The 14,548-nt window shown below is 50.7% G+C and overlaps 2 protein-coding genes across 7 annotated transcripts; one reads left to right on the forward strand and one right to left on the reverse strand.

Annotated features, from left to right (window-relative positions):
• Positions 1 to 3,731: 3,731 nt before the first annotated feature.
• CCDC200 (coiled-coil domain containing 200) lies at positions 3,732 to 8,017 on the forward strand. The gene is made up of 2 exons (XM_074343347.1): positions 3,732 to 3,830; positions 4,895 to 8,017. Exons 1-2 carry the CDS (start codon positions 3,732 to 3,734, stop codon positions 5,297 to 5,299), a joined length of 504 nt encoding a protein of 167 aa, XP_074199448.1. The 3' UTR covers positions 5,300 to 8,017.
• A 45-nt stretch (positions 8,018 to 8,062) lies between these two features.
• Positions 8,063 to 14,488, reverse strand: TMEM106A (transmembrane protein 106A). 6 transcript variants are annotated; one of them, XM_010968933.3, is made up of 9 exons: positions 14,387 to 14,488; positions 13,969 to 14,095; positions 12,961 to 13,188; positions 12,390 to 12,453; positions 11,060 to 11,213; positions 10,414 to 10,554; positions 10,264 to 10,307; positions 9,706 to 9,759; positions 8,063 to 9,351 (listed from the first exon to the last, which is right to left on the reverse strand). In XM_010968933.3, the coding sequence occupies exons 3-9, from the start codon at positions 13,169 to 13,171 to the stop codon at positions 9,231 to 9,233; spliced, it is 789 nt and encodes a 262-aa protein (XP_010967235.1). In that variant the 5' UTR covers positions 13,172 to 13,188; positions 13,969 to 14,095; positions 14,387 to 14,488; the 3' UTR covers positions 8,063 to 9,230. The 6 variants fall into 6 exon arrangements, with proteins under 6 accessions (XP_010967235.1, XP_074199444.1, XP_074199445.1 ...); XM_074343343.1 differs by having other exon boundaries at positions 12,961 to 13,394; XM_074343344.1 differs by lacking the exon at positions 12,961 to 13,188 and having other exon boundaries at positions 11,060 to 11,978.
• Positions 14,489 to 14,548: the final 60 nt, after the last annotated feature.

The raw sequence follows: 14,548 nt of genomic DNA on the forward strand, positions 1-14,548 counted from the left end.
CCATCCTTGGGCATCAGAGGGCTGCCGGATCCCCCTGCCAGCTGGGGAGGACGGGCTCTTCAAGTCCAGGCCTCAATTCATTTTTTTCTGGCCCTGCAGCAGCTCTACCTTCACCTCAATTTTCACCCTGCCCTCTTGGACAGCTCCATCAGGTTCCTTTCATCATGTCAGCTTGCAGGACTAGTTGAAGAGCCCTCGAGGAAGATACCATTTTATTTTCTCTGACTTCCTCTCTCTTCTCTGTGACCCCTCCCTCTCCTCCTCAATTCTCCTTTCTTCCTCCTTCTTTTTCCCAGTCACAAAACAAAAGCTTCTGCTTTTTCGAGTAGCAGAACTGGGTCAGTTGATCTGATTTTGCAGGGGGCGGGGGGACTATTTTTCCAGGAACATGATGAGGGGTGTGCCTGGATCAGCAGAGTGACTGCTTCCCCCCAGTCCTCCTGAATGTGCTTAGGATCCTACCCTGAAACATAAGACTTTGTGTGCCAGAGAGCAAGTTTCCTGTCCAGTTAGACTGGATCCATAAAACTAATTAGACTCATCCAAGAACTGGGCTTTTCAAAACTTACCTGACAGTGTTGAGTACACACTGTGTGCCAGCAAATCCCCACATCCCCACCCCCATCTTTCAACAGCCCTAAACAGAAGGTGTCACGCTTCATAATGATGCCTGATTATGTGCATTCTAAGATGCACACCTGTTTCACATCTTGACATCTCAGAAACCAGGATGCCAGGGAAAGCACTGCACTGTTTACATGGCAGCATGTCTTTATTTCTTTCATTCTTTCTTTCTTAGGGGTACACAAATTGTACCCTCACAATTGATGGCATCTGAAAGTCATGAAATACTATAATACTAAAAGCCTCTGTTTATGGACCTTGTGTGTGACATGGATTATTTCTTTTAATCATCACAGTACCTCTAGAGTGGAGGTATGATTACCCTACCCTGCAGGTAAGGAAACTGATCGGAGGACTAGAGTAGCTGGATCACATTAGCACACCTACTAAATAATGCAGCTGGTATTTCACAAGATTTACCTGGCCCACGATTCTAACTCTACTTTTCCTTTCACAACAAAAGATTCTGGGTCTTGAATAATAATACACTTTATTTTAAAATGCCAATGTGTGAGTGGCTACAATCAGGTAACAGCAAGGGAAGTTCCATGAGGACCAATATGAGTTAAAATCCAGACTAGAAGGGATGAAGTGCAATGTGGAGTTGAATCCTAAATGTGGAGGGAGGTCTGAGGTCAGTGGTGGGGTTGGGAGAGGCAGCGTGCAGAGGGGAGACAGGAGAGGCCCTCAGAAAGGGAGATGAGAAGGAGGAGGGTATGATCTTGGCAGATTTACCCTGAAAATCCCTCCTCTGGCAGGAAGACTGGCTCAGAGGGTTGGAAACATTTCCCCAAGTTCAGCCCAGTCCACCTCCCCACCCTGAGCATCTCCCTATCTGATTCCTCTTCTTTCTAGGGTAGGAGGAAAGAGGGAAATCAAGAGAGGAAGAGATACAAACAAGAACCCACTTCCTCCTTTGGCCCATTTAATTATCAAGACAGTCAAGTGCCTTTCTCTTCCTCTTACAATAGTTATTTTCCACCTAAATATCTGTAGAATTAGTTTATAGGAAGATAAATATGCTGTGAAAATAAATGTCCCATAACAAGCCTCAGCTTCATTTTTTGTATCTGGAAATGCTTGTGAATCTATCATTGCAAATGACACCCCTATATGCTAGGAGGAGAAGGGACTAGCTCCTCTTTTAAAAAGGAGATTTAGCAAGGCTCAGTGCCCCACTGGCCCCTCAGCAGAGCTGGGGATCCCTACCAGCTGACCACAACCACATGCCCACTGTGACGGCAGGCACTTTCCAAGCATCCCACATTGACTTCCGGCAACCCTTACAGGAAAGGCTCAGAGATACTGAATGACCTGCCTAAGTCCCCCCAGCTAGTAGGTGACACAGCCAGGATTGAACTTGAGTCTGTTTGACTCCAGAACCCAAGATGACTCCACTATATCCGCTGCCTGAACTGACAGATTCTCTGAGAACTTGTTCTCTGGTTCAAGGGCTGCACCTCCACCACCACAATGTTGAGGTTGAGGATAGGTTTTTTGTTTTTGTTTTTGATGGAGGTACTGGGGATTGAACCCAGGACCTCATGCATGCTAAGCATATGCTCTACCACTGAGCTATGCCTTGAGCACACCGGGGCTGAGTTCGAAGCCTCTTTTTTTTTTTTTCTTTCTTTTCTTTCTTTTTTTTTTTTTTTTTTAACCTATACCTTTTCCCTGCTTCCAGCTGGACTCAGGCTCTGCTGCTTCTAGAAAATTTTTTATCTGTCAGTAAAGACAGGTATATGTAAGAGGTAGGCCAACAGTTTACCCAGTCCCTGCCTCAGAAGCCTTCCTGGGCTTTGTAAAATGATCCCCTCCCCTGGCCACTCCACCTACTAGAGACCAAAGGAGTTGAGAACAAGTCTCCCGAGAATGTGTTGTTTTGACATGGGTTATTTTGAGCCAGAGATGATGGAGGCCCAAAAAGACACAGGAAGAGCTTTTTACCCCTCCAACTGCCTAAAAGAATTTAAACAGGGAATCTGGCTCAGAGAGAGCTACTCTCAGAGACACATTTTATCTGAATGACCTATCTGCATGGCAGAACAAACATTTCATTACCAAACACCTGCTCTTCTTTTTGTCCTGTGAGGTACCCTCCACTTCGAAGCCATAAGGACTTATTCCATTCCTTAGCTCAAGATGGTGTATAATCCTCAACTGCCTTTGGGTCTCGTATTCTTATGGGATCCCTGAACATACATAATTAAATTCATTTTTCTCCTGTTAATCTGTCCATGTCAATTTGATGATTAGACCAGCCAAAAACCAAGAATGCCAGAGGATGAATATTTCCTGCCTGGCAGGATGCAAATCAAGTAGGATAATAAATAATACCAACCTGGAGATGAGCAATTTTATATTTCAGCTCATATGTTTCTCATCCATTAATCCATTTTGTCCAGTCTGAACCCTGTGAGGAAGGTAACAAGTACTACGCTTCTGGTTTTACAGGCAAGGAAACTGAAGCCCGGAGAGGTAGACTGAGTCCAAGGTCAGAGGAAGAGAAAGAAGGTAGATTTGCGCTTGGCCTATTAAATCCCCAGGACTATGACACATTCTAATAAGCCACCTTGCCTTCCCAGGGCTCAGACCCCAGTGAGAGTTGGTTGGATTTTATATTTTCTTGACTCAGCACGGGGGGGGGGGGGGGGGGGGGAGGTGGAGGACTGAGGGAAAGGTAACTCCAGAGGACTTTGAGAGGAGGGAAGGGAGGGGTCAGCAGAGGACCAGATGAGGATGCTGGAATACTGGGAATAGTGGGAGAAAGAAACCAAAGAGAAAAGCCAGATCACTTTGGAATTGTCCCTGGGGAGGTCCATTGAAACTCAAAGCTAATGTAGAAAGGCATATTCTACCTGCTCAGGGCCCTGGAGAGAGAGGTAATTTACAGATGTTCCCTAGGAGGCTTGGGAAGAGCACCTCCCTCTTTCCCAAGGCAGAGGGGGTCCTGCCCAGTTGCCCTGGTAATGGCCACATTGTGAGGTGGTTCTGGTTACAGGCTCTGGGGTTGAGGTGAGAGGAGACAGGTGGTGGGGGCAGTGACAGCCTCCTGGGCTCTGCCTGCCCCCACCCCCTGTCTGGGAACTGCTGCTACCCCCACCATCATGGGCAGTGCTTACCACTGGGAGGCCCGTCGCAGGCAGATGGCTTTGGACAGGAGGAGGTGGCTGATGGCCCAGCAGCAGCAGCAGCAGCAAGAGCAAGTGCGTGAGAGGGGCCAGGTTCACCGGGGTCCTTGTAGGGGTAGGGAGGGAATGGGGAGGGAAGACAAGACTCCTGGGAAGCTGTTTATTATCTGGTGAATTTTGTTTTGCTGGGGGCTGGAGGAAAACAAGTTCCTTTGATGTTCTCTTGTATGTGTGTATGTGTATTGGGTGGACTCAACTTTGCTGTTGTATTAGACTGAGGCCTGCTATGGGATTGGACGATCAGGCTTGGGAGATTTAGGGTGGCTACCAGCCTGGATGCTATAGCCCTTGAAATGTGACTAGTGGGACTGAGGCACTGAATTTAAAATTTTATATATATTTAATTTATTTAAATATCAATTAAAAAACCCATACCCAGTTTACATACCAGAAACTTTCAAAGTATGTTTGGAACAGCTTGGATATGTGAACCTACTTTTTTTTTTATTGTAAATTATATGAACTCTAAATATAGATTAGATATCTTTAATCAAAATGTAGTGTCTAAATTAAGATGGGCTGTTAAGTATAAAATGGATCTTGAAGACTTAATACAAAAACAAAGAATATAAACTATCTCACTCATTTTCATATTGCTTTTATGTTTTGGATGTATTGGATTGAATAAAATATACTGTTAAAATTAGTTTCACCTATTTCTTCTTACTTTGTTATGTGGCTACTAGAAAACTTTGTTACAGTTAACCAGCATTATATTTCTCTTGGACAGTGTTGTTTCAAAGCGTTTGCAAGAAATTATTCTTTACCCTCTAGCACTGCAAAACTTTCAGTGTGCAGCTCCCAAACTGGGAAGTAGGTGGTCAGAGGCAGCTGTTTCCTGGGCAGGGGCTGTGCCAAGGGGTATTGTCACTATAGAAAGGGTTCCTGGGTGTTGTGGTGGGGGAGGGGAGAGAGCTCTGCTCCAGCCTCAGCCTCCAACTCCAGGGAACAGAGACACCCACCCCCCCACCAGCCACCTCCATCTCTGGATTTGCTTGCCTTGCTTTCTGCAGTGTCTCTGGCAGGTGGGTGACTGCGTGGGGAGGGAGGAGGATGCCACTTGAGGGGCTTCTTGCCAGGAACTGAAGAAACTCCAAGAGGATGAACACCAATCTGAGAAAAAAACCCAGCCATCTCGGCAGTCGCGGCAGGAGTCGCAGCCATCCCCGGTGCAATCACAGTCGCCAACGGCGCAACCGCCGCCGCCTCCGCAGGTACCGGAGCAGCCGCAGCCGCAGGTACCGGAGCAGCCGCAGCCGCCGCCGCCGCCGCCGCCTCCGCCGTCATCGCCGCCTCAGCCAAACCAACGAAATGCTCAAGACCTTCTTACTCAGCTCACCTCCCAGTGCATTCTCCAGGATTCCAAAAGGCCAGATCCCCAGCTTGGCTCGGTGGGGACCCATCAAGCTGGAGGGCAATCCAACCTCTTTAACAAGGACACATTCCAAGGAGAGATGACTGATCCTCAAGGTACTGGTAAGTGAGATGCCCCAGAGTCCGAGGTAGTGAGGAGAGAGCCTCTTGCTCCCATCCCAGCCCTGTGGTCCAGAATCCACATCTGTCACTTCACCCCCTGACTCTCTCTGGCACCTTTACTTGGGGGTCATTCCCTCTGGGTGGTTTTGCACAAGCTAGGGCTGCAGAGAAGTCTGACAGCTTCTGCAGAGGGTGGCTCAGAAGATGTCAGTCTATCCTCCAGGGCGAGGGTGACAGAGCAGGTAGGGGTGGTCAGAGGGTGGGCTACAGGTTGTAGGCTTAGCACAGATATCCTGAGCTTGGAACAGGCAAGCATAGCCTGGCTTCCCAGTTGAGAATTTTCAGGATAGGGCTGGGTCTGTGACTCCAGACACATGGTAAAGAGTCCAGCTCTGCCATGTTCCATTCTCAGAAACTGCCAGATGAGTAATGTGTGCTTTGTTTCATCATCAGGTTTCAGGAAATCATTCCAATCTAGCCCAGATAAATGCACCAAGTACCCACGATTGACGGTGAGACAGATTCAGAGTGTGAAAGGCAGAAAGATTCTGGCTGCATGTCTGAGTGTGATTGTGTGGAAGCATGAGTGGATTCTAGAGGCTTCCTTGGCAGGAGTTGGAGAGGTGAGTGAAGTTATTCAGTCACTTCTGGATGGCCCATTCCTCCATTCCTCACCCCCATAAAAATGTCTAAGTAGAGCCTGCTGCTCAGTGCTAAGTGAAGGGGATGATAATCTATCTGGAAAGATAGAGGAGATACCAATGAAACAAAATCAAGGGGCTGTTTGAAACACTGATTGGGGGAGAGCCAGCTGGAGCAGGAGGAAGGTAAAACCTGATGTTAGAGGTTATGAGCTCAGTCAGAATCACCACTGCCTGGTAGCATGATTCAATCTCTGAGCCTCAGGTGCCCCATCCAGAGAATAATACCACCTCCTTAACTGAGGTGTCATGAGGACTGAATTAAAAGGGAAGGCATCAAAAGCACTCAGCTAGGACCTGGCTTATTGTAGATCATCAAACCCAGAAAGACTCCTCAGAGTCTTGAGAATTACGTAAAATGGTATGAGCTTTGGAAAGGTTTCTAGCACAGGTGCAAAGGATCCAAGAACTGATCCTAGCCCTTTTAAGACGAGGACTGGGGGACCGGTGAGGGGCAGTCCGTATAGCCCAGTGGTAGAGTGCATGCTTACCATGCATGAAGTCCTAGGTTCAATCCCCAGTACCTCCATTAAAAAGAAAAAAAAAAAAATGAGGACTGAGCTGCTACATTTTAGTTTGATTCCTCTGGATTCAAAGGGCTTAATACAGTGTTCTGAACCCAGCTGGCCCAGGAACTGCTAACTTGTTTTGTCTTCTGTCTCTCCCTTCTCTCAGTCAAGGGATTACACACAGCAGTGGTGATTCAGAGCTAGACCCCAAGACCCCACTGGCCATCAGCAAAAATCAGATGAGCAACCCTACCTCCTCACCACCCAGCAACATCTCCACTCCAAACGCCAACCCCTCCTGACCCACTCTAGCTGAGGAGGCTAGCCAGGAATAAAATGTGATTTCTTCCTGGAAAGAATCAAGAGACTGGTGGGGCTCTGTGAGACTGGGATGAGGGGGAGGCAGCAGGAAGACCATTGAAGGGGATGGGAAGGGTTTGAGAAGAAAGGAGAAGGCAATTCCTTACTACTCTCGGCAAAGCCAACTGCCCCTCAAGTCTACAGCTCCACTACTGGCCCTCATTTAGCAGTGACAGGTCTGCCAGGGACTTCAGACTTATGACTCTCACTGGAGCCATCACCCCTTCCCCCTAGCCGATGGGGAAGGAGGGGTTGCATCATACCAGAGCAGGCCTGGGGCAGCATTAGAAGAAATGGTAGGCAGGGACCTCCCCACAAGATCAGTGTAATGCCTGGTCCACATTGGGCACTCTGCTGTTGAAAAGATGGGAGGCAGGGGTGGAAAGAATTGAGGAAAGGGGGGCTATAGCCTCAGGCACAGCACCTGGCCCTGGGAAGGGGAGGGGGACTAGCCACCTCCCCAGATCCACAGGCCTCTTCCTCCCTGGGTCCCAGCCTTTCCATGTAGCAGACACAACCAAGAGACTCCAAAAGCCCCAGCACCCCCTTCACCACTTCCTGAAACTGACACATCCGGGGTCCCCCAGCCCTGCCCCCCTTCCACCGTGGACTGGTGAGGGGGGATGCCAGGGTCCTTTCATTGTAGCCCACACAGCATCACTTTTGGATCAGGCTGAAGGAGCCCCCAGTACAGTGTTTCCTGAGAGGAGCAGTTGGGGCAGGTGAAGGGAATAGGTGCACAGAATAGGAATGTTAAAGTTGGAAGGGACCTCAGAGACACACAATGAGAGAAAGGGAGAAAGGGATAAAGTCAGTTCCTAGGAGCAAAATCTCAGAGGCCAGAGAAGCAGGGTGTGTTATCGAGGGGCTCAGGGCCTGGGGAAGAGAACTTGATGCCCGCTCAGACATTAAGAAACACCCTGGGAGAGGGGGAGTGTCCACCAGCTCTCTTCCCACTCACAGGAGACTTTTTTTTTTTTTAATACTGTTTAGTTTATTAAATACAATATAAATCCCTTACATTTGGTGAACTGCACACAGCAGAAGCTCCAGCCTGGACTTCGTGGACTTCTGTGCTCTTGCCAGCACCACCTTGACCCCAGTTACCCAGGCATGAGAGCCTGCAGACAGGACAAACTCCCTTCCCCTTGTCCCCCCAGCCAGCTAGTCACTAGGTTCTGTCACCACTTCACCCTCTCCATCCATCCTACTTCAAATTCAGCTTCCCCACCACCTAAGCTCATCTCTCTGCCTGTCTGAGTGATAGAAACCAGAGCCATCTTGAGTAAGCAAATACCATTCTCGTTCAGATCAAGAGCAGGAGCCTGTGGGAACCTGGGGGTTACCTGGGGCTTAGCTGCATCTGAGTGACAGCAAAGAGGAGAGGGTCCAGACCAGTCCCTGTTGATAGGCAGCTCCATACTGTCAATGTCAAAGCAGAGGCCTCTGGGAGGAGAGGGTGGGCCCTGGTGCTAAGTGGTGGGTGCAGCAGAGCCCAGCAGTTCAGCTCTGCAGGCTTTCAGCAGGAGTGCAGCTGGACCCACCATTTGACCTGCCTGTGTCCACTCATATGGTTCAGGGTTGTGGTTTCCTTCAATAAATACCTTTTAAAATAACTCTGGCTTTGTCTCGGTTTTTCCTGGGAGTGCCAGGTGTCCCCTGCCCCTTCCCTTCCACTTTGGTTCCTGCTGTGAAGAGAATAATACAACTTTTATGGAGACGAGCTTTAGCTGGAGAACAGCTCTGACTTCCTAGGAAGCTAGACAGTCTTTAACCAGGAAGGATGCCAAAGGGCCTTGGCCAATCTTGCTGTCAGATGGGTGGGGACAAGTTACCAGAAGAGAAGTCAGGCATCATCATCACTTTGTCACATGACCAAAGCAGGGAGGCATACAGATTATCTATGGTTCCCTCAAGGGCCCCGGGGACAGCCCTGGCTGTCCCACAAGTCACTTTCCCATCACTGGGTGGAGAACCTGAAAAGGACCCATATATTCAAAGCCAGATAAAATGAAAGCTTTCTCCACATTCAGGCAGGAGGAAGGCCAGCCCTGGAGGAGCTGGGCAACCAAGGTGCTCAGCATAGAAAGGGTGGGTGCCAGTCCGTGACTCTAAGGCAGCTCTGGGGAAATGTCAGGTCAGACTTTCCTCCAGACAGATCAAGGGGAAAATCTGGTGCCAGCCTATAGAAGAACCAGGCTTCTGTTCCTGTAGAAATTAGAGGGTGTGCTGAGGGTGTATGGGTGGGGAGGGTATGACAAAGCAGGGCTTTTCCTTTGGCAAAGTCGCCAGAGCCCTACTGGGCACCATAGACTGTCATGGGAGATGTAGACCAGGCGGGTGCCTGGAGCTGGAGGACAGCAGACAGGTCATGGCGGGTGAGGGACCAGCAAGTGTGGCCCCGATGTGTTTCCCCGGCAGTCCACGTATTCATAGCTCTGGAAAACCAGCTGCTCTGAATGGCTCAGGTAGGAGCAGGTCAGGGTGCCCCTGGAGAGGAAGCAGACTTTGATGCTGTGTCTGGGAGGAGGAGGAAAGCCCTGGCCCTGCTGTGCTTTCTGGAGAGTGTTGGATTCCTCAGACGCCCAGCCCTTCCTTCTGCTCCCCACTCTGCTAAGGCCACTGGGACAGCTGCCCTACCTATGTTCTGGGCAGCTCTATGGCTGTCATATCAGTAGCTCGTAAGCAAGGCGGGCCCTAGAGAAGGGGCTGGACCTGCTATTCATAAGAGTCAATAGAGATTCATGGGGTCAGCTTGGATGACTCTCCTCCCACAAGGTGGAGCTGCGGGGAGATGGAGTCAGAGGTGGAAGAGGGGCTACCAGGGCTCCAAGCCCTACTTACTGGATGTGCAAAAGCACGTGGTGGACTTTGATTTTCAGCCAGGTACAGATCTTGCTGAGAGAGACAGAGAGAGAACAGGAGACCACGTTTCACACTGAGCAGCCTGTCAGCTCAGAGGAGACCTATGGTCCCAGCCCTCTCACCCCCTGGGCTCCTATCCATCAGGGGCCCCAGATGCCACTCCCATCCCATCCCTCTCCCTCTGTCTAAGGTAAGCATGTTACCCCTGCTTCTCCAACCCCCACAGCTTGGCCCACACACGTGCTGGCCCTTCCCCCAGCATAAAACAGGACATTCATCTTCCTCAGTGAGTCAGGGTGAGGGGCCCAAGGTCATGTACTATAAGGATTAACTAAATTCTAGGCTGTTTTTCATTCCAATCTAGGTCCAAACAGGCAGAGGCTGGGGACCCTGAACCCTTGAACACTGTAGTCCTTGCCATGAGAGACCAGGCCAGATGCTGGCTGTAGGGTTTGCTAAGCAATCAGGAAATCTGGGGATTCAAACTGGGTTTCCAATCAGGAAAGAGGCTCAGGGAGAAGAGAAAGGGCTACTCACTATGTGTTTTCATCCCATATCCTGTTGGCTACTGCATAAAACATCTGTCAACCAAAGGGGCATAGAATTAGCCCCAACTCCAGCCGCCCCCTTCCCACTACCACACACTTCCACACAGATATGGGTGGGGCTGCCAGGAGAAGGAGTCACCTGTTCACTGGCTAAAGGGCCGATGTGGAGGAGGAGGCTGTCAGAGACCTGCCCCACCACGAGGGACAGGTGCAGAACCTCGATGGTCAGCTGGGTCACAGTGATGGGGTAGTAGTTGTTATTGGAGATGTTCAAGATATTCTGGTGAGGAAAACAAGGGAAGGGAGGGGTGAGGGTAGCCATCCTTGGAAAGATGAAGTCAAAACAGTTTCAAAATACCTCCAGCCTGAGCCCTACCCTCAATATGTCCTCAGCTGCTGAAGCTCCAGTGCCAGGAACCCCTCTGAGGGGCTCTAAATGGCAAAGGGTCACCTTTAATGAAGACATTAAACTGCTCCAAAATCTAGTCTCCCTCTGCAAGCCTCTGTCCTGTCGGTCCTGCCCACCCAGGAGGTCTCAGGCACACCACCCCCACTGCACCGTGATTTACCTCTTTGGCCTCGATTCTGACCCCTCACTGTCCTAACTCTACACAATCTGTTAGAGGGCTCATGGTTGCCCCTGCTTCCCCCCAGGCTACTGACACCCTCTGGGTGCCATAAAAGCCCCAGCTACTCATGCCCAGGGTCATAACACTGGACAAGGGCTACAGAGAAGTGTTGCTAGGAAGGTGGATCAGAGCCCAGGAGCACAGGCACCCACCCACCGTTATGTTGAGATGGATGTCCGACTCGTCAATGACCACTGTGGAGGAATTGAGGCCCCCAGGCTGCACGGCGATAGTCCGGGGAAACAGGAAAAAGACGATGAGGGAGGAGGTCACCAGGCAGACGAACACTGCCAGGAACACGGAGAGCTTCCTATGGGAAAGCAGGACCCGGGATAGAGGAGTGGAGAAGTCTGGACTCCAAGGAAACCTGGGCCAGGAGGGTTCAGACACTCTTCTCTCTCTCTCTATACAAGGCCCTCCTCCAGGTTCCCCCTCACAACTGTACATTTAGCTCCCCAGATGTGGAGGACCAGCATAGGCTCAGATGTGGCCCAGAGTGGTGGAGGAGCACAGGATTGAGAAGCCAGAGCCTGGCTTCCATTCCCAGCTCTCTGTACCCACTGGCCCAGTAACTCTGAACAACCTACTTAACCTCCCTAAGCCTCAGTTTCCTTGTCTATAAAATGGAAATAACTGTACCTACCTCATACAATCTGTTACGGGCTAAGGCACTAATCCCTGGTCCTGGCACGTAGCAAAGGCTTAACTAATGCTAGCTCCTATCACTGGAACAAGTAAGTCTACATGAATTTTGAGAGCTCTGAATTTTAATATGCATATTCAGAACAGGACATCATCTGTCCACCTAATTCAAAACTGAGATATGCATTAAAGAGACAGCACCTTGTTAGCATCTTAAATAAGGGGCATTGCCAGATTTGGATTCTGGTGCAGTAGTGGGGGAGGGCTGGGTGGTGACTCCCAGACGGAAGTTGAGGACCCTAGGAGGAGATTGTGGGGATCCATGTCAAAGGGACCCAGATGACAAACAGGGTCACAGGTCCCCCAGTGAAACTCAGGGCTGCCTCTGAGGTTCTAAAGCATCCCAGAACAGGGAGCAGCTGGTTTTCCATCCCTGTGGGGAAGAGAACAAGCAGGTCTGAACTGCCATAGCAAGGGAAGCTCTTAGGAAAAAAAATCACTTCCCCAAATCAGTTGGAACCAGAGCCACTCCCTCCCTCTTGGAAGGACTTGCGGTCAGGAGGTCCTCTCCTTCTTCGAAAAGGAGCCATGCTTCTTGGAAGCAGTGATGCTCAGGGAAAGGATACTAAGTAGCCTCCAGGTGGTATCTGCTGTGCCCCAGGCTTCCCAATTCAGGAAAGTCCTTGGAAATAGGGAGCTAATACATCTGAGCCCAATGAGGCTCAGGCATTCTAGGGGAGAACCAAAGGAGAAAAATTGGTGGGGGAGGGAGAGTGGGGGAGACAAAGAGGAAAAACTCCCAGGGGCAACAGCCTGCAGAGCTGGGGTAGGAAGAGGGGCTTACGTGTGCCTGGGCTTCAGCCTTTGGTCCCCATAGGGGATGAGGGCCACCAGCTGCTTCTCTAGCTCTGTAGAGAGAAAGAGGGTAAGAGGAAGGGCCACAAAATGTTCATGACAAATGTTTCCTGGCCAGTTTGCCAGAAGCACTCCTCCATCCCACAGAGCAGTGTCAGATACATGCTGCTTCTGCCCTAGACCAGGACTGGGGACACTGGGCTGTTAGCAGCTCAGCTTTGCCATCTGTAGAATGGAGGTGAGATTTTCATGAACAGGTGTGAAGAATCTCTGCAAGTCACTATTAATCAGAGCAGCCTAGCTTCTTTGAAGAGGTCATTCCTAAGGCAGTGTTGCTAAGGGAGCAGAGAGGCTGGAGACTCCCTGGGATTGGGCAGTAGGGGCTCTCTGCAGGGAGCCCAGGGAGGGTTTGCATCTCCTTGACCAGCCTGTAACTGAGGGACTAAAAGCTGGGAGACCTAACTCCATTCAGAGGAGACTGAGGGGCCTGGCCCTGGCCAGCTGGCTGCTAAGAGCGTTTCCTGGATCCCAGGTTACTTCCAGAGCCTGGGGCCACTCACCTTGAGGGATCTCCCCACTGCCCTGGCAGGTGGGACAAGTCACAAAGCTGGCACCAGCAGCCCTTTCACAAGGCACACATGAACAAAAAGACTTGCTGCTGCCGGTGCTGGAGTAGCTAGCAGCCTTGCTGCCAATGGCTGGGTCGGGGGCCAGGATTGACTTGTTCTCATCCTCCCGAGACCCCAGCTGGGAGAATGTCTCACCCATCATTCAGGGGGATTTTTTCACTGATGAGAAAAGAACAAAGTTCAGTTAGCACTGATGCTGGGCGTCACTCTGGTTTTAGGTTCTTGAGATTGGCACAGAGCCCCACCACAATTTCAGCAAGATCAAACCTAAGGAACTGAGGGTATGGAAAATCAAGAAGGTACACATGACTCTCGGATCAGAAGTCTCAATGCATTTCAGCTCCTTTCAGGAGAGCTCAATCTGCCTACAAGAGGGAAAAGCAAAGCAGAAGTTATTTAACTTTAAGGGACTTTCCTAAGTGAAAGGCAGAGCACTTATTTTGTTCTGGGAAAGTTGCTGAGCTGTCATTCATTTCAAGGGAAGGAAGTTAGATAGGGCTGGCAGGCAGCAGCCAGGAGAGTCCCTTCATCCTCTGAGACAAGATAACTCTGAAGAGGTCTCTAGAGCACCGGGGCAGAAGTGCCTGAGGCCTCCCAGCCTGGGTGTGGAAGGAAAGCTTCCATTCCTGAGCCTGGGGAAGTGCTGGCTTAATAGGAAGGCAGGGATTCTTTGAAATAAGAGAAAGGAGGCCAGACTGGTCACAGGTGTAGCTAAAAACCCCAAAATGGTCCTAGAAGGGAGCTTAAACCTCCTCTTCATTACTTTCTGAGGTGGTGTGGGAAAGAATGCCTGGGGGAGGGTGGTAGCCATGTCAGGGTCAGTACTTCAGTAGGAAAGGTCAAAACTAAATCCAGATTCTTCCCAAAAGACTGGTGGCATATGAGTGGGCAAGATGAGCCACACTCAGACCTTCTGGGCTAACAGAAAGGGAGCCTCACCTGGTTCAGGTCTGAGATCCTAGGGTCCTCTCAGCTGTGGGCAAGATTTCTGGAGTGCGTCTTTGGGGAGGAGGGACCTAGGGCAGGGTGGCTCCAGGGGCCACTGGCCCCCACCTCCAGCAGAGTCCTGCGGGAGCGAAATGTGCTGTTAGGGAAGTGGGGAGCAGCGACTTAGGCCTCCCCAGGGACCCAGCTGCTTCACGCCTACCCTGGGGCTCTGCCATGGGCCGGAGGGGTGGGGCGGGCGGAGAGGTTTCTTTCAGGATTTCAAGTCCCACCAGAGACCACCAGAAGCCGTTAATGGAGCTTGGTAGCCGCGTGTGCCCGTTGTGTTGGGCTATGAGGAGGCACAGAAGGGGCCTAGGCCCTTACCTCCCAAAGGGAAAGAAGGAAAAAGGGGAGTCCCAGAGCGCCTTACCCCCGGGTGACCGGAGCGACAGAAACGGCTGCAAGCTGAATCGAAAGTGCGGGAGGCAGGAGCTCGCCCCGAGCTTTGACTCGATGCCTTGGGAAGCTCCGCCCCGGCCCCTCTGGGCCCGCCCCCTCCCTCCCAAGGCCCGCCCCACTCAACACAGCGGTC

The sequence above is a fragment of the Camelus bactrianus genome, chromosome 16 (assembly GCF_048773025.1).
Source record: "Camelus bactrianus isolate YW-2024 breed Bactrian camel chromosome 16, ASM4877302v1, whole genome shotgun sequence".
Lineage (NCBI taxonomy): Eukaryota > Metazoa > Chordata > Mammalia > Artiodactyla > Camelidae > Camelus > Camelus bactrianus.